Source organism: Ochotona princeps, chromosome 26 (genome assembly GCF_030435755.1).
Source record: "Ochotona princeps isolate mOchPri1 chromosome 26, mOchPri1.hap1, whole genome shotgun sequence".
Classification (NCBI taxonomy): Eukaryota; Metazoa; Chordata; class Mammalia; order Lagomorpha; family Ochotonidae; genus Ochotona; species Ochotona princeps.
The window spans coordinates 8,020,704-8,040,788 of NC_080857.1; the positions used below are offsets into that span (position 1 = coordinate 8,020,704).

Consider the following 20,085-nt stretch of genomic DNA (forward strand, 5'->3'; position numbering starts at 1 on the left):
TGCCACATATACCTGAAAAGACAGTAATCCCTAGCTGTTGGACCCGGGTTTTCATACATTCTTGGGTATCAGTCTCTGTCTTGCACGTCTTCACTAGTGTTATTTCTAATGGGTCTGTCAGTTACAAGAGTGATAACATTGAAGTACCCATTGTGATTGTGCATTTGTCCATTTCTCCTTAATGCTATCTCTGTATTTGTTTCGATGTATTTTCAGGCTCACTTTGAGAAGATGTTCCAGCTGTCTGTTGACCCTTACAGCTCAGTCTTTAGTTTGAGTCTTTCTCTGCCACGGTAGCTACAGCACTGGATCTGTGTGTAATGACGACTGATTGTTCCTCTCACCTTGCTTGGTATCGCTCTCTGTCATCCTTGCTCTGAGCTTCTGCTTCTCTCCTGTACTTTGTTTAAGCGATTAAGATATCTTTATTTCATTTTGCCCTGCTGGTCTAGAAGAATGTATTACTACAATTCATTAGTGGGTTTTACCCTGATATTTTAAATCTGTATATTGACTTTATGGAGTTCAGAATTATCCATTATTTCTCAGATGGTCATGATCATTACAGAAGCAGTAGGGTAAGACATCTGATTATCTACACTTATCACATGTAAAGTCATGTTATTCAGTAGTTAATCCCATCTTGCTTGTATGGTATTTTGCCAAATAAGTCATTGTGCAGTTATTGTATTTCTTTTTCAGATTTAGTACTTGTCTAAATAAACCCATATTTCCTTGTTTTCTGTATTCATTTTTGCTTGTTACATTTCAGGTTTTTTTCTTCTGGATTCAGTTTATTTTTGTTGCATATCCTTTAGATTTCTTTTTAATAAGGGTCAATGAGTAGTAAATTGTCTCCATCCTAAAATACCTTTATTTTCCCTGCATGCTTAGTGATAATTTTGCTGGGTATTAATATATGTAGAAGCGGATTTGTGCCTTAAAGTGCTTGTGTATTTTTTGAGAGGTATACACACAGACAGGCATGTACTGGTGTTGTGTCACAGGGAGTTAAGCTACTGCCTGTGATGCCAGCATCCTTTCCTTATGGGGCACTGGTTTGGGTACTGGCTTCTCCACTTCTGATCCAGCTCCCTGCTAATGGGCCTGGGAAAACAGCCAAAAATGGCCCTAGTGATTGGACCCATGCCACCCATGTGGAACACCCAGATAGAGTTTCAGGCTTTAAAGAATGAAACTAGCAGGTGGAAGATTCTCTCTGGTGTGTGTGTAACAGAGGGAGAGAGAAAGAGAGAGAAATACTCTCATCCACTGGCCTGTAATGGGCCAGGCTGAAGCCAGGAGCCAGGAGCCAGGAGCCAGGAACCACATAAATGTTTCCCAGGCAGGCAGGAGGAGCTCATTGTCAGAAAGCTGTAATCGGGAGCCAGACCTGGTGTCAAAACCAGGTACCCTTTAATCAGATGCAGGTGTCTTAACTGCTAGGCTAAAGACTCTTATTACACATGTTTTGTAAGAATACCCCAAAATAAAATCAACATGTAGCTTAGTGATTTATTATGAGTCAAACCCTCTCGTGACCGCACCCAACTGAAGAAGTAGACATTTGGCACTCATAGACTTGCACTTTTGCTTTATCTGCTTGACACTTTTGCAACATTCTAGAAAATTTTCCTTAAATTACTTTTCTTAATTTACTAATTCTATCCTGGGAGAATCTAATTAATCTACCTAGTTTAGTGCTTTTTAAAAACCTGTCTGTCCTGTTTTTCTTTCATGTCTTCTTAAACTTTCTGTGCTGCTTCATGGAGAGCTTCCTTTTCTTTTTATCTTCTATAAACACCAATCTTTCTAAGGTTTGTTTCCACCCAGCAGTTCCAGGAATCCTCCTGTTTTTTTGCATTTGGATTGTAGTAAGCTTGAGACTTCAAAGCTCATCCCCGATAATCCTGAGCTGCTTCGTGGTGGGACTGCCTCTGGTTCTGACAGGTGTCAACATAGGTGTTGCCATGTTGAGCCAGATTTCTCCTCTAAACTATTCTATGGGGGAGAGATCTTTCAAATCCCAACTCTACAAGGGGCACAAGCCTGGGGGTTTGAAGTCATAGGGTGAATGCTTGCTTGTACAAATTAAACAATTTGTTTTTCCTAAGTTTGCTTTCACTGAAGATTCAACTTTCTTAGGTTTCAAGGTCTATGTGGTACTGGTAATTCTAGTTCACCTCTTTTGAGTCAGAGCCTCATGCTTTGTCCTCATGGTAACATTAAAACTGGAGACCTGTACATAACTCACTTCCCCCATGCTGTAGCTGTGGCACTGGGCCACACGCCCAGCTCTGCAGTTCTCAGCACACTCCCCTTCCTCTCATGGGGGCACAGTCTTGGGTGATTAACAGTGGAAAATATACTTCTTCCTTTTTTGTTTAATCAAACATTTCCAAATCTTTGTTGTGAGATTCACAAAAATTAAAAGTCCTTCTTTTTTGTTCTTCTTCTTTTTTTTTTTTAATAATCTTACTTAGGTGATTAGGGTACAAAGGGTCAAAGGCTACAGGAAAGTGGGTAATACTATTCTTTCCACACTAATATCACTTTTCTTCCCTGTATCTGGGGTCAGGGGAGAAACAAAGGGAGAAGCCCCACTCAGCTCACCACCCATCCCAGGTCCCCGATGTGAGGCACTTTCTGAGGGTCCTGCTCAAGCAGCCTAAAAGTCCTTCTAAACACAGGATGGGGAAAAAACACCTCTTCATCGGTAATGTTGCCTTTAGCTCCTCATTTTATCTGTCCTGAGTGGCTAAGATTGGGACAGAACGTTAACAGGTGAAGGCTAGGACTGATTTGATCCCTTGAGTGTCCTTTGAGGAATACCTAAGAGCTGGGCAGTTGAGTTCCTGTTCCCTGGAGGGAAGCCCGTTTGTGTCCAGTGTTGTCTGATCCTGTTCCCTAAGGAGCAAGGATTCCCTAAGCTAGTCCTTGGTGGGTTAATCAGGACGTCAGAACGGGGTGGACTCACATGCAACTTGCGCTTGTTTCCTGGGTAAATTTTCACTCACAATCAGTGAAGCTGTCAAAATAAGTCCTGCTGTTTGCAAGAGAGTCTGGGAAATAGGGCTAAAGAAGCTGATTGTCTCTCTTCTTGAGAAAAGGGTTACTGTAAAAGTGGTACTTCAAGCCAATAATAAGCCATAATCATGAAATGGTTTAGCTTTAATGTCTTAGGCTTTTTATATCATGGTTCACAAACTAGTTCCTTGAAAACGCCCTTGCTCCAACCAGAGATGCTGGACTGTGTTTTAGCATGTAACTTTTCACTGTTGTGTCTCATTATCTTGTGTTTTGGTAGAGTTATTTTTTAAAATGATTTTTTTCTCTGAGAAGCGGAGAGAGAGAACTCTAATTGGGAGCTGGGGACTCAAACCAGGTCTCCAATGTGGATTGTAAGAAGCCAACTGCTTCAACTGTCACTGCTGCTCCCCAGGGTCTGCATCAGTAAGAAACGAGAGGCAGAGCTGGTGCTGAAGCCCAGCTGTTCCCACGTGGGTTATGTGCACCTTCACTGCTAGTCACAAAGAAACATCTACCCCAGTAATAAACTACTCCCCGAAAGACAAATATGTTTTCCTTTGTGGGAACTAATGCACAAAGTACAAAAATGTAATCTATAGGTATGAGGGTGACATTCTGGGATTTCATTATTCATCCAGGGAATAGTAGCGTTTTTGCTTTGATTTTTTTTTTGTTCTTTGTTATTATTACTTTCTACTTGCAAAGTATTGCTGCCTTTTCTTTACCTAATGCAATGTTAAACCTGTGATTGCAAAATGAAGTGAATGTATACTGTTGTAAAAGAAGAGATAAGGAGAGAGGAGTGGGAGGGGGATGCAGGCAAGGAGGGGAGGCTAGGGTGGAGAACATCAGTGAGCTCCTGAACCTGAATTGCAGGGTCAATGAAGTGTGTCCACCTGATAAAAATAAAAAAGCATTAACTAATTAAAAGGTATTCATAATACATTGTAGGTAACAAATATGTTTAGGCAGATAAGTACAGATTTCAGAGTTAAAATAGATAATATTTTTATAAATGGAAGATAAACTCTTAGGACATTGTGGTGAATTTAAAAACCAAGCAGGAAAAGCAAACAGATTTGGAAAGGGTGTGATAGCAGTATTTGAAAATAGCAGACTTAAAACAGATTTGTCTTTGCCTACTGTCCTCACTAAGTGGAAGTTCCCAACACTCAAACTTTGATTTTTCTGTCCCCTTGAATTTCTAACAAATGACTATCTCTTAGTATATATCCTGCCTACTTCTCCAACACACTCACCGGCACCCAAGCTAGAGAAAGTACAGGGAATTAAAAGGAGGTTCAAAAACCACATAGAGAGGTTAGAAGGAATCTGAGTATTGGATTTGACTCTGAGCTTCCTCTAAGAATAAAGATGGCAACACAGCTGACGTTGTAAGACAAAATAAAGCATGGTAACTAGTGGTGATTATCAGACTTTTCCAATACTAACAATAAGACATTTCATAGGCATTTTACATCAAATTTAGGAATATCTTGTGTTTTGGAAAAATAGACCAGATTTCATGACTTTAAATTTGTAACATTTTATCATCATCTCATATTGAGAAAGAAATATGTATGGTTTCAAATAATATGGTTATCTTAACATGGAAATGGCAGTTTACGTTTGCTAAACAGATTCATTTTTTAAATAGAACTCTAAAGACACAAAATCTTATAAGTCATCATCTTTCTGTCTACAGATTAGATTGGATGTTATTTTTATTTCTTTTAGTATAGCAAAACTTGATGTTTTAAAAATGTCTTGAAAAGTATTTTTTAAAGACTTATTTTTTATTTTTATTAGAAAAGTCAGATTTACAGAGAAGAGAGACAGAAAGATCTTCCATCCATTGATTCATTCCCAAAGTGGCCACAAAGCTGAGGCTGAGCCAAACCGAAGCCAAGAGCCAGGAGCTTCTGGGTCTCCCTTGTGGGCAGAGGGTCCCAAGGCTTTGGGCCATCCCCTACTGCTTTCCCAGGCCACGAGCAGAGAGATGAAAGGGAAGTGGAGCAGCTAGGGCATGAAATTGGTGCCCACATGGGATCCTGGTGCTCTCAGGGCAAGTATTTAAACACTGAGCCTTTGTGCCAGGCCATTAGAAGTATTTTTTAAGATGACAATAAATGATGTCAGTAATTTTTTATGTTTTATTTCACTGATTTTTGACATGTGGAACACTGTTACATAAGAGATTAACTGAAAGCACTTTTATTTTAACAATTTTAGAGGGGTTTTTTTTAGTTTTTGATTTTTTGAGAAAAAATTATCCAGTAAGTAGCTGAGTGCTTTGTAGTGTATAGTTGTTCCTTCTCTAAATATATCCAACAAAATGTTAAAAATGTTAAAAATGTCACCTTTTGTACAATTATTAATACAAACTGAATTTTATTTACCAGGAGTCTTTACAGTAATTTGCCACAAAATTAGCATTTGCTCTGGAAATGAAGCAAAGAGATCATGATATTTGATTTATGATTAGTAATTTTTCCCTAGTATGACTGCCAACTTGATAAAAAAAATTTTATATACCTAAGAATACTTGAATTATTTTTTACAGTTTTTCAAGGAAAAGTGAGCCATTCAGTGCAAATAGAACCTGAAAAGAAAGAAATTAATAACAATTTTAAGTATATATGTAAATTATAGTTGATAGCTTTAATACATAAAATGATGGTATCTAGATAGCTCCGTGACATCCAGTGTTTCTGTAAGCTGATCTGATTGTGAGCTAAGGAAGCCTGGGGCTTTAGCCACTTCTACAACTTCATTAGAGTAGTAATGTTTATAGTCACAATCAAGAAGATGGAATGCTTACTTTCCTAGAGTCCTTGCTGGTAGAAAAAGAGTAAAGCATACATTTAAAACTTTCTCTTAGAAGTACCAAATTTGGGAAGTTTTGTAAGATATTTAATGGCACCAGAGTACCTTTAAACATTTCAGAGAAAGCCGCGGGGACTTATGGGCCAAGTTCTTCTTTTACAAAAATGCTTTCCATCACAAGGACTTCAAATTTCCGCATGTTGTGGATTTTGGAAGAACTGCAAGTATTGTGAGATACATGGGTGAAAAGATGTCAATCTGAAAAAAAAATTCACTTATAGAGTCCAGCATGATAGCCTGTTAGCTAAATCCTCACCTTTCATCTTCCAGGATTCCATGTGGGTGCTGGTTGGATCCTGGCTGTTCCAGTTCCCTTCCAGCTTCCTGCTTGTGGCCTGGGAAAGCAGTAGGGAATGGCCCAAAGCCTTGGGACCCTGTGCCCACAAGGGAGACCCAGAAGAAGCTCCTGGCTCCTGGCTCCTGGCTCCTGGCTCCTGGCTTCGGATCGGCTCAGCTACAACCATTGTGGCCACTTGGGGAGTGAACCTGTGTACTGGAGACCTTCCTGTCTGTCTCTCCTTCTCTCTGTGTAAATCTGACTTTGCAATAAAAAATAAATAAATCTTTAGCATTTATTTATATTTAGGATAGCCCTTGAATGCACATCCTGAAGATAATCTTATAGAAATTATTGATACTTTTGTGTATGAGATGATTTTGCTGATGTAGAGTTTTCCACTTCTAATGCCATGTCAACATTCAAAAGGCTTTGAATTTTGGAGCATTTTTGCAATTTAATTTTCAGGTTAGGGATGCCTAGCCTATATATTACTGAAAAGTAATTTTTTCTATATTTAATGCATGTATGCATAACTACATAGGCACTCCCTCTTATGTTTCAGAGTTTATTTTTTGGTATGTTAGGGTAAAAATATGTCACAGTCATTTAAAAATTACTTGTTTATTTTTAATTAACGTTTAAGCTTGAAATGTTAAATTAGCTCTTCAATTGTTAAAGTTCTACAAGAGAGAAATAAGAACATTTGTCTTTAAGAATCTGTTTATCACTAAAATCACCATTATCAGTGCTAAATCTATACTGTTAAATCCAGGAGTAAATTTTTTCATTCTTTTTGCTTCCATGTTTCCCCTTCCTTTTTTTCCTAAGATGTATTTCTTTTTTACTGGAAAGGTAGATTTGCAGAGAGAAGGAGACCCAGAGAGAAAGATCTGTCTACTGGTTCATATCCCAAATGTCCACAACAACTGGAGCTGAGGTGATCTGAAGCCAGGAACCAAGAGCCTTTTCCAGGTCTCCCATGCCCAAGGCTTTGGGTCATCGTTGACTGCTTTCCCAGGCCACAATCTGGGAGCAGGAGGGGAAGTGGAGCAGCTGGGACACAAACCTGTGCTCATACAGGATTCTGGCACTTGAAGGTGGAGGGTGAGCCAATTGATCCATTGCACCAGGCCCATGTTCTCCTTTTTTATCATTCAGTCTTCCATCTCCAAGTTCTTTCTTAGTTTTCTGCACAAAATTTAAGTCACAACAACTGAAAGAAACAAATGATGATGGATAGATGAGTGGATGATGATAAGGTTTCAGGCTCGGGGCATCTTTCTGATAAGACATCTACCCAGGACTTGGTCTGTGTGCAACCTGACCTGTCACTGAGTGAGGTGGATTCTACCTTGACCTTGCGTAGTAGCGTATCCTAACCACTGACATGTCAATTAACAGTCTTCTTTTGTCACTTGCCATTCTAGACCGAAAGAGCGTATTCCTTTTGTGGAACTATTGAGTACATGGCACCAGATATCGTCAGAGGGGGAGATTCTGGACATGACAAGGTAGGTTCAGTTTTTGTATCAAATGTATAATGAGAATCATAGTTACTACCCTGGGGTTTAAACCTTCAACAGTGACCTCTCTCTGGTGTTGTCTCCCTCCACTACCGACCCTTTGCTTCTGTTTTCTGTCCCTTAACACATTTTGATACCCAGTGTTTCGGAGAGAAATTATAATAAGGATATTAAGGAAGACTCGAGTGATCTGTGATACTCTTTTAAACAGAAAACACTGATCTCTCAAGAGAACCAGCTCCCACCTACTGGTTCACACCCTTAAATGCTACAACAACCCAAGGCAGAGCCTGGCCTGTTTAGGACAGCTACTTAAGCTGTCCTCTTCACCTGCCTGCTTTAGCAGAAAGCTGGAGTCAGGTGTGGCTGTGGGAACGGAACCGTGGCAAGCCAACACAGGACATGGGCACACCAACCAGCATCAGAACTGCTGGGACAGTTGCTGAACCCAGTTTTCATTTTTTAAAGCTATATTGGTGATGGTCTTGTTTGTTTCATAGAGAAACTCTTGACCCCTCCTAGGCCTTTTTTGGCTAAGATCAGGTGCATGGAGTAACATTTAAACCTGGTACCTCAGAACTGGCTAGTTCCTAACAAGAGCCTGTATCTTAAGGGAAGCAGCAACTATGACTCTTCAAAAAGGAGTATTCCTTTTTTTTCTGCCGAGTGGTATCTGGGCTTTTACAACACAGGTGAACCACTGCACAATAAAATGTGCACATTCCTGTGTGAATCATGATGACTGCCTTAGGACAGTGCTTTTTGGCATTGCCGATTTCTGGTAGAAAAACAGATACATAACCATGTATATCTCCTGTACCTGGTTCAGACCCCTTATCTGCAAGGACAATGAATGTGAATTCAAACAACCTCAGATTGAAAATGCTTGGGAAGAACATTGTGTCTTTGCTGAGTATGTGTAGACTTTTTCCTTGTCTTTACAACCTAAGCAGTGCAGTATAAGATCTATTTATAGCACACTTTACAGCCCATTAGCTATTATAATTAATCTAGCTATGACAAAGGATATAGGAAGATGTGCATAATTTACATGCAAATGCTGTGCCATTTGGTGCAAGGGACTTGTGTGTCTGCAGATTTGATAAACAAAAGGGTCCTGAGGCCCATCCCTTGTGACTGTATTTGCTTTCCAGGAGAACAGGAGGGCTGAGTTGGGAGTCTCTCGTTGTCAATTCCTACCCAGAGCTTTGCAGAGAGGTATAGGGGCCTGTGTTGACCACCCTTCTAACAGAATTAAACATTGTGCAAACCTTGGAAAAAAAGAAAAATCTTTGCATTGGAATCATCTAAGTCTGTTTTCCTAAACCCTCCTTTAAAAATGTCTGTTGGACAGAACAAGTCAGTCAACCGCCTCAGCCATATGTTGGCAGTGAAAAACTGGGCAAACAGAGACTCTAAGATGGACTATGTCAATCAGTGAATTCTTCAATGACCTCATTTTGCTTAGAATGGCGAGACTGGCAGCAATTCATAACTGTTGAACAATCAAAATCACTTGAGCAAGACCCTTGGAGCATGCCCCACATCAGGGACCTGGGGTGGGTGGGAGACTGGGAGGGGCTTCTCCAATTAAAATCCTCCTTTATCTCAGATACCTGAAGGAAACAATGTGGAAATAATAGTCTTACCCCCCAAAAAAATGTCCTTTGGAAGGGGGGTCTTCGTTTCTCTTTGTATGAGCAAAATGAAGATGATAAAAGTCACTTTCTAAGTAATTATGTTATAAAATCTAGGTCACAGGGCTTTTTTCTTCTTTTATTGAAGGATGTAAAACTTGTTCAATTTTTTGTCACACTTTTGCTTTATTAATAACCCTCTCCAAATAAGGGAATTCTGCCTTTTCCTGATCCTCTTGCCCTCTTCATCGCCCTCTCTCTCGTCCCCATCAGTACTTGCCCGTTGGGGGAGTCTGGTGTCCCTTCTCATGACCACTTTCCACGTATGCATGATGTTGGTTTAGGCCCATGCTAGGAATCTGCTTTTGGTCCCTGTGTTGTTTCAAATGCAACAGCAGAATGTTCTGAGAGCTTTGGCCTAAATGACGGTGAAACTAGTTTATGTAACTAGACCAGAGCCAAATTGCTGGCTTAGTCCGTTTTGTGGTATTCTTTGAAGCTTTTGGAGTATTTGCTGGGTGGGATTGAACTGTTAGAAAATTATCCAAAAAAAAAAAAAATTAGAAAATTATCTTCTAAGATTTAGTAGAATGAAGGAATCAGTTTTTTGGAGAAGAAATCCTTGTTGCCCTTGCAGAATTTCTGCACCCACAGCCTTGAATACAGTCAGTGATTATTCCTTGCCACCAAGAAGCACCCTGGTGACTCTGAGTGAATTAAATGAGATAATGTATACCTAGTGCTCCTTCAAGTTCAATAAATCCTTCTCCTCTCATGATTTCAGTCTCCTTTTCCCTTGTTCCTTTAATGTAGCTTCAGCCTTATAAATTTTGTGTCACCTCGCTGAAACTTCAGCCCTGCCCTGGAATTTAGAAGCAGATAATTTAAAATGTTAATAGCCAGTGAATGTTTCTTGTTGGTGTAAGCTCGTATCTTCGGTAGTTATTGAAATCCTGATCAACCCACTTACAAAAGAACTAAGGTCCGTCTTGTTAGGGTTCTTTAAATCGTCAGTGATTTGCTGTGTTCTCCCTTCAGGTAAGTGCAGTTATAAATCAGTTCCAATTTAAGGCATATTTTATTTTATCCTAGTTCAGATCTCTCCATCACATAGATTTATTTCACAGATTCTATAAGAGGAACTGATTAAGCAGTTATGAAAAGGAGTAACACCTAGATTGAGTTCCCAACTCTGTTTATGTTCTGTGACTTTCAGGGATTCCATAAGGTTTATAGGAACATAATATTCAATTTAAAAAAAATGATAATCATTACTCCCCCATCATAAGCCCAAAGATTCTACCTCCTTAAAATTTCAAAAATATTTATTTACTTGCTTGCTTATTTATTTGTTTGTTGTATTGGCAAAGCTGCAGAGACAGCTAGTTTCTGGCTCACTCCTCAGACGTCTGTTAGGCCAGGCTAGCACTGGGCTTGGATCTAGGACCTGGCAACTCCGTGGGGGTGCACCCACCTTACCTGATCCATTACCACAGCCTCACGGTGTCTGCACTGGCCAGAAGCTGGGCTCAGGGCCAGTGCTGGGGATTGAGCCCCTGCACTCCAGTGTGAGCTGTGGCCCAGGATCCACTTCTTACTTAAAAGTTTAAAAACTTGTTGCAAATTAAACTTTCCTAATGTAAGATAAAGCTTACTAATTGAGAAAATAATTTTAAAGCTTTCTATGCTAAAGAGACTGGGTGTTCTATAAATCTCTTCTTTGCATGTGCTAATTTAATACTTATTGCTCAGGAAGTTAACATGCAAAATCTTTTTGTTAAAATATTTTCCAGAGACAAGTATTTGGCCTAATGATTAAAATGCCAATTAGGGTTTGTCATGATGGCTCCAGCTCCTGACTGCTGTGTGAACTGGGAGGCAACTGTGATGGCTCAAGTAACTGCGTTCCTGCTGCCTGCCCAGGAGACCTGGATTGGGTTATTGGCCAGTGCCTTTGGCTTGGCCTTACCCCAGCCAATGCACATGTTTGGGATGTGAACCAGCAGATGGACGTGCTTTCCCCACCCTCCTCCCTCTCTCATTCTCCCCCTCTGTTCCTCAGTGTGTGTGTGTGTAGCTGCCTCTCAAATTAAAAAAAAAAAAAAAAAAGGTTGTAAATACATAGGTTTCCCCATTCTTTTAAAATATATATTAGTTGAAAATGCATAAAATGAAATTTGTTGTTTTCTAGGCAGTTGACTGGTGGAGTTTAGGTGTTCTGATGTATGAGTTACTAACGGGAGCATCTCCTTTCACTGTGGATGGAGAAAAAAATTCCCAAGCTGAAATATCTAGGTAAGATCTCACTAAATAAATGCATTGTTTTCTCTAAGGAGTTGATTAAATTTCTATGATTAGGCTGATAAAAGATAATCTTAACAGGGATGGACAAAATGATGTTAAGGTGATAAATTTGCACTTATATTCATATTCATATTTTTATATTCGATATGTTCAGTTAGCTTTTAAGTTTCATGGGATTTTTGTCATAACTTTGCTGTGTTCCAAAGCACACTTCCTAGATATATCATTTATTGAGAAGTTTATTTTTTCCACTATATTCATAATTTAATTTCTTTGTGACTTTAACATGAAGAAAAAGAAATGACATTTTTAACTCATGAATGTAAGCTTAGCAAAAACAAATATGGCATAAGTTCTGTGTTTCCATGGCATGTGTCTAGCCTCTTCCATCATGATAAGTTAAGTTGTATTTTGTGAGTTTTTGCAACAGGTATGATTTTCATCCATGATGATGTAAATTTTTGGCAGCTTGAAAATGCATCAGAATTACAGAAAACTTGGTGATTGTCTTGAGAATCTGGGTCCACTGCAAACAGGGACGGGACCCAGGGTGCCCTGAGCCTGACACCATCAAGCAGGCCCCCTGGCTGTCCCACACAGACGCCCCTTGTTCTGCTGATCTCCTTACACTAGGTCTGCCTGATGCTGATGCCTCTGAGCCAAGAGATATTCAAATTTAAATTTTCTGATTTCTTTGTATCAGTCACTTTGCATTCTGATTTTAGGAAGAGAGATTGAATCAAATTGTCTGAAGTCTTTAAAACTAGAGCAAATAGATTTTTAAAGAACTTAAATAGGACATCTTCCTTTAATCAGTTAATTATCCACTTTGTCATGTTAATGGTCATGTTCAAAGCTTAGTGTTAACCTGTGCATGTGTGTGACTGAAATTTACAAACAGTGTAAAACTGAATTATCCTAATTTACATTTTCTTTTCAAGATAATCATTTTGATTGTCTTTCCCGATACAAAATCTCTCATACTCTGTTTTTGAATATGTATGGTTCGGATATATGCATCATTATCTTGTCCCCAGATGTCTTAATTATCTCTATTTTTTATTATTATTGAATTTTTCCACTCCTTAATTATCATGATCTTCTCTGAACTCTGCATACCTTTTTTTTTAAATATTTGAGATGCTTCAAAATAATATGTTATTCGTGTCATCTGTTTGCCATTCTTGTCTGCAGATATGATACTAAATTTCAGGATATAACCAGATCTTAACATGACTAAGTCTAGGGCCCAACTTTGTCCTTTTCTCTTCCGGTGCCCAGTGATCCCGGGCGTGCAGCAATCTCCAGGAGGTCTTGTCTTACCAAAATTACCTTCCTGCAATTTCTGCTTGTCAGTCTGGTCCTTGAGAACATGGAGGAGTCTGTTCTGTCTTCCTAGGAGTTGACTGAAGCATGTGATCTTTTCACTGTTCAGCTGAAGCTGTTTCCGGTGCCTCCGCTGGGGTCGGGTGCTCAGGTGTTGGCCGGCATGGTGGGCTCGGAGGCTTACTCCCCAGCTCTTCTGCCTGTTTCCCGTCCTCATTGCATGTTTGTGGTACATGCTTGTCTGCTGTGCTCTCCACAAGCCTCAGCTGCCTTTCCGGGGAGAGCCTCTTCCTTCAGGCGCTGTGTAGATGCTGCTGGGGGGTGTCCCCCAGGTCCTGTAACTCCCATCAGTTGTTCTGTTTGCCCTTTCAAGCTTCAGTGGCAGTGGCAATCCAGTGTGCCTCACAGAGGCAGGACACACAGGTCTGGTGCAACTCTGTGTCCGCCGTCCACATGTTCTTTCTTTGTCTTATTGCCTCTGCCTTTGAAATGTAGGAAGTCTTTGCCAATAGATGTTTGATATTTTGTTCATAATTTAATGAAATATCCTTCATCAACATTTTATTATATGATTATAACCATAGTGTTATATTAATCCAGGCCCGAGTGTTATCAAAGTACAGGGTGCCTACTTACCTGCAATTCTACATCCATGGATTCAGCCATCCATGGATTGAAATAGTTGAACCAAAAACATTTCATGCTGAGCACTACCCTGAGTCCCTACAAATGCAGCAATGTCTGGGCCCCCACTGTGGCCTCCCACCACATCACAGGTCCTCAGTCTGTTTCAGATGTTCGTGAGCTGTGTCATCAGACCTGCAGTGGTTATATTGTTTGGAACATGTGCTCACTTCATTTTGTTGTCATTATTCCCCAAGCAAACAGTGCAACTGTTTATGTAGCATTCACACTGTGTTATGTATTATGAAAAATATAGAGGTAATTTGGAATATACAAGAAGTGTACTTTGCCTGTGCACTGATACGCTCCTCATCTCAGGGAAGGACCAGTCCCCCATGGACGTGGAGAACGAAGATGCGCTGCTCAGGTCAGGTTCAGCGAGATGTTTTTGTAACATGTGACACTTACTTGAAATTCTAGTTTCAGTGTCCATCAATAAATTTCATGAAAACACAGCTGTCATTGGGTCGCTAGATCCAGGCTCTTGTCTCAAACACAGGAAGGAATTTATGGGTGAGATACAGCAAGCTTCAGTGGAGGAAAAGGTGGTATATGCAAAGCCAAGTGCGTACTCGAGGCAGTGTGGGCGTTTGAGAGTGAGCGGCACCCGGAGAGGTTTAGGCATATCTCAAACAAGAGAGCAGAGGAATTGAAGATGAGGTTTGGAACGGGGTTTCCTTTCTCAAAGTCTTGCAAGCATCACACTGTCAAGCTCATGATGACATTAGGAGTGTCCGTCATGGTAGGCGTAGATGACCACACATGCTGGCTGTTTTGAGCTGGCACTGACACTGGAAAGAAGTTCTGAGGAAAAAGCAGTTGGGATTCCTCCACCCTAAGTGCATGGGCTGGGGTGGGGGGGGCGCCAGGATGCTGGGGAGCAGCTGGCTGGCAGGGGGCAAGGCCGTGTCCTCAGCTCACTCCTGGCCTTGACACAGCCGTGCTCCTCCCTTTGTGTATCAGAGCTGAGCAGTTGTCACAGAGACCAGATAGCTTGTAAATCCTGAGCCATGTAATGTCTGGCTCTGCTGTTCGTTTTCCATTACCCATTGCCAAGTAGCGGATTACTCCACAACTTGGAGGCTGAAAAGCCACAGGCATTGCTTATCTTGCAGTTTCTGTGGGTAGAGAAAGGGACCTCAGCTTAGCCCAGGCCTCTAAGTCAGGGCCTGCACAAGCTGCGTCCGGGCTTTGGCCGGGTGTGGTTGTCTCAGGGCTCAGCTGGGCAAGGAGTCAAGCAGGATCCCGCAGGCAGTCCATTCCTTGGTGGCTGGTGGCCAGAGTGAGCCCCAAGTGATCCTAGGGTCATCTTAGAAGTCTGCCTGCTGCGGGCCCTTCATAAGAAAGGTGGCCACAGCCATGTAGCTCACTGTCCTCCCAAGGAGGGTTCCTCTTCAGGTTATTATTTTAAGACATTGATTTTGTGTGTGACTACAGGCTTCGCCATGCAAAGTCAAAATAGTGATTCTGTTGTACTTTTTAATTTTACCCATTTCAGCCAGTTAGTTAACACCTGACATTAGCCATTTGTGTTTTTAAAAATGGTTATTTTTTTTTTTTTACTTGAAAGGCAGAATTACAGAGATAGAGAAGGAGACAGAGATCTTCCATCTGCTGATTCACTCCCTGAATGACTACAGTGGCCAAAACTGAACTGGTTTCAAGCTGGGAGCTAGGCATTTCTTCTGGGTCTCCCTCATAGATGCAGGGCCCAAAGACTTGAACTATCCTATGTTGCTTTTCTAGGCCATTAGCAGGGAGTTGTATCAGCAGTAGAATAGCTGGGACATGAACTGGTGCCTATATGAGATACCAGTACTATAGGTGGAAGTTTAGCTTGCTGCACCACCGTGCCATCCCCAACCCATTTGAGTTTTCTAGAGCTTTGTTTCTGGATATCTTGCTTTGGGAATTATGTGTAGAATAATTGCAGCTATCTTTTTACAAAACAAACAAAGCCTATTTTAATTTTCATTTTACGAAGAGATCAAATTTATTCTTTTCATGGCCTGTTTTTTCTTATGTCTTCATGAAAAAAATACAGCATCAACATATTTTATAAAATCTCCCTGATCCTCGGTTTGGTCGTCTTTTTTTCTTAAGGTCTTCATTTTATAGATAAAGGAAAAATACGAGCATCTTTTTTTGCCGTAGCTCACTTACTGAAACCCTGAATCAGTTCATGTTTGTTCCCACAACAATTCATCTATACATTCTTTGTTCCAAAGATTTATATATTCATATGAAAGGCAAAGAGACAGGGAGAGAGAGCTTTTATCCTCTGCGTCACTCCCAGATGCCAACAACTGCTGGGGTTCGATGCAGTAGCAGGAAGGTAGATTGCAAGTGTGGGAGAACTGGGACTCAAGGCACTCTGGGACAGGATTTGGACATCTCAAGTGACAGCCCAGCTCACCGTGCATGATGCCCACCCCACATCCTTGCACATGACACAATCACATTCCCTACAGGCTGAGGGGTCCAAAACGGAGGGGTGTGGCCAGGAGAGGGATGTGGGTGGGGTGTCTCTCCCCAGATTTGCATCATGTTTTCCTTTATCATCCTTCCGATCCTTTTTCTTTATACACCTACTATGGGCAGTTGTGGAAATCATTCTGTAATTCTGGGAACTTAAGGAAAGCAGATAGTGAAAGCAGCATCCACTCATGAAATGGGAAAGACTGAGCATTTCGGTGGAGGACAGGTAGAACTGACCTGTGAGAAGGCACGTGTCTGCCAAAAAGCAAAGAAATTCCATGCAGGCTTTGCATAAACAGGGAAGCCCCAAGGGGAGCCAGGCACAGTCAAATTGAGACAGGTCAACATTTATTTGTTCATGAAATGCTTGTTGGGGACCTGCTGTATGCTGAGCATGCCCGTGAACCCTGGGAATCAAGCTACAGACAAAGCAAGTAAGCCCCCATTCAGTTGGAACTCATATGTCTGTTGAAAGTAAGAAACAATGTAGGATGCCACATATGGATGTTAGGAAGCAAAACAGGACAGAACCAAGGAGTAGAATAGAGCGGTGGTTCAAGAAGGCATCTCTAACAAGGTGACCCTTGAACAAAGGCCACAGTGAGAGGCCAGCTGGGCACTGCCCATTGCCTTTACTACTGTGGTCCTGAAGGGCAGTAACACCTTTCGGTGGAGACAGTCCTTCATTGCATCTTTGTGAACATACAAGACACGTGAACATCATTTCCTAGGTGTGCAGTTCTTCACTTGGAATTTATTTGTGGTCGTGACATAAGGTAAGGGTTTTTTTTGCCCTTGTATGTTTATTTTTCCAAATAGCTGATTTCCCTAGCACATTTGTCGAACAGTGTAGCCTAACCTCTGTTGAACAGTCACCTTCTAGGAAGGATTTTAGCCATTGTATGTCCCTGGGTGGTGGCTTCTAAGGTATCTCTTCTTTTCACTTGAATTGGTTGCTGATTTACCTTGCTATTTCTTCACTTTCATAATTTCTCTTTATAATGCATCTTAATGTGGAGCTGGGCATGTCAGCCCCAGTTTTATTTTTCAGAATTCTCTTAGAGGTATTATGCGCTTATTCTTGCAAATAAATATTAAAGTCACCCATGCTGTAAAATACCTTGCTGTGACTTTAATTAATGGTTCTATTTCCTGTTATTTGGAAAACAGTCTCTCCCTAATTAGGAGACAGAGATGATAACAGCAGTCTTCTGATCCGATTGTTGTGTGGACTGAATAATTCCACACGTGCAGTGTTTAATGTGCTGTATGAACTCAGCCTGTCCCAATTTTACAGGAGGCTCTAAGATTTATCTGGGCCTTACCTAATTGTAGTTCATTTCTGACGTTTCTCAGATCCACTTTGAAGCAAGAAAAAAAAAATGACTGGGTTATTACCATGTTAAGACAAATGGAGCTCCACCAGGTTTTGCTCCTGTTGAAATAGTGCAGAAATCAAGTACTCTGGAGGAGGTGATGTGACAGCAACAGCCGAGGAATGGCTCCCTGCCTGTGGTACTGGATATCCTGGTGTAGATGTGCACAGAGGGTCCCAAGGGCATCTTGCACTCACACCCAATCTCAGGGGGCCGATTTTCAGAAGGACGTTCACACCCATGTGTCACCCTAGGCCGTGGTCTGGCATCAGTCTTACTTGGCTATATTTTAGGATCAGAACAGAAAACAGTGTATCTGCAGGATAACCTCAAACACATCTTCCCAAGGGACCCTTCCAGCTGCCTGGACACAGCTTCGCAGTCCATGGAGGAAACAGCTGTTAGAGAGGAGACTGAATAGGCAGCTCAGTAACTGAGCAGACACTGCCTGCCTGTGGGCATAGCACCCACAGTCCCACGGAGACACCTTTGGGTGGCTAGGTTGAAGAGACAGTACACAGGAGCTGAGGTTCGCCTAAAGCCTTCCACACAGTCCTGGATGAGGCTGCTCTGAGCTCCAGGTCAGCTCATGTGCTCAGCAGGTGCACTGGCACAGCTGCTAGGCACCACTGAAATGGTGTTTTTAATCAAAAGGTGAATCCAAGATCACCTGCACACAGAGGTAAGGTTTAGCTCACTGTGAGCCCTTCCTCCTCTCCATCCATTCCTAGTTTCTGATCTTCCTGCTGGTGCTGCACTTTCCCAGTAGGAATAGGGTCAGAAGCCCTCCACTGTGCTAAGGAGAGCCCGTGCTATTCTAGTTCTGAGCAGTGTTCTTGCTGCTCTCCTGGGTGCTTACAGCTGTTGCTTCTCTCAGCAGGGGTAGGGCACTCCTTGTCTGCTAGGTTCAACTCCTGGTGGGTGTGGCCATAGAAAGGGAAGGGTTTGGGGCTGCTGATGGTAGTTTTCCATGTTCCCCCAACAGTCTGTGTTCATATTGACTCCAGGGGCCCCATCAGAGGCTAACACTTCAGCTTGCTGCATTCTGCACCCGCTGCCCACCTCCACTGCATACCAGAGCTGTTTGTGTAGCCAGGACAACCTTCCCCAGTTTGTGCCTCTGTGTGCCCCCTTTCTAGCCTTGGCATCTCAGCAGAACCATCCCTTCTGGAGTACTCCCCAAGTAAAGGTTGCCCCCGAAACATACACACACCATGATGAGTGTCTCTCTGTATATCTTCCAAGGATGGCCCTTCCTTTCCCCACACCTGGCCTGGAGAAGTCTTTCAGTATGGTTGCATTGCTGTAAAGTTTATGGAATAACAGGTGATGCAGAGTTGGTGACCTAAGAGGGTGCCATCCAAGTGCAGCCTTCTCTGCTCTGATCCAGCCAGACAAATATCACTAACAGCAGTTTATGTGTACCCTGATCCTGTGCAAAAAATTGAGTAAAGGTGAAGGAAATGAAGACAGCTATGGTTATTTTCTCCTGAGACACACACTTCCAGGCGTCTCTCAGAAAGGCTTGTACCCAGGCTGGGGAACGTGTCTGCACGAATGCTGAGATCTCTGGCAAGTTGTGAGCCTAGGGAATAGGTCAGAGTATTAAGGAAGAGGTTCCCCTTACTTCTTTCTTTTTTTCCACCATCATCTTATTGATTGAGCATAAATTACATGCCAGGTGCTATGTTAAGCACATCTCAACTCATTTAAGCATCAGTTCCCACTTGGGTAGATGCTGTTACCTTCCTGTTACCAGGTGGAAGCTGAGGTGCATCCACTGTGCTTTGGGACCAGCCTGTGGCACAGTGGATGGAGCAGCCATCCCTATTATGTACTAGGGAAGGCAGCAAAGGATGGCCCAAGTACTTAGGGCCCTGCCACTCTCTGGGAGGCCTAGATGGAGTTTCTGGCTCTTGGCTTCAGCCTGCCATAACCCTGGTTGCCATGACCATTTAGGGAGTGGAACAGTAAATGGAATATCTCTATTCCCTTTTCTCTACTGTTCCACCTTTCAGATGAATTTTTAAAAATAATCAACTGTGCCAAAGTCATGCAGCCATGGTGCAGCAGAATCAGCATTGGACTAGGTACAGCCCTGATGATAACCACCACCCCCAGTTAGGACTGACTCATACTGAAATGTGAGCCAGTATTTTTTGTTCACGCTCCTTTGAGTTTCAGATAATTTGATTTCATGATACCTCATCTTTATACTGTTTTCAACTTTCATGAAGTACTGTTGATACATTCAAAATGTTTTTATCTCTGGGGTCAGCACAATGGATCAATGAACTAATCCTCTGCCTGCAAGAGCAAACATCCCACATGGGCACTGCTCCGTGTCTCAGCCACTCCACTTCCAGTCCAGTGCCCTGCTCACAGCCTGGGCAAGCAGGAGAGGATATGTCAAGTCCCTGGATCCTGGACCCATGTGGGAGACCGGAAGAAGCTCCTGGCTTTAGATTGGCTCAAATCCAACCATTGATGCCACTTGGGGAGTGAACCAACAAATGGAAAAGCTCTCTCTGTTTCTCCACTCTGTAAATCTGCCTTTCTGA

The 20,085-nt window shown here is 41.9% G+C and overlaps 1 protein-coding gene across 5 annotated transcripts in view; it reads left to right on the forward strand.

Moving 5' to 3' along the window:
- The window catches only part of RPS6KA5 (ribosomal protein S6 kinase A5), a 149,361-nt gene that overhangs the window by 107,079 nt on the left and 22,197 nt on the right, over window positions 1-20,085 (forward strand). For all 5 annotated transcript variants that reach the window (XM_058655576.1, XM_058655575.1, XM_058655574.1 and 2 more), the window contains 2 exons: window positions 7,624-7,707; window positions 11,548-11,651. In XM_058655576.1, the coding sequence (XP_058511559.1) occupies window positions 7,624-7,707; window positions 11,548-11,651 (188 nt within the window). The remainder of the gene's footprint in view (window positions 1-7,623; window positions 7,708-11,547; window positions 11,652-20,085) is intronic.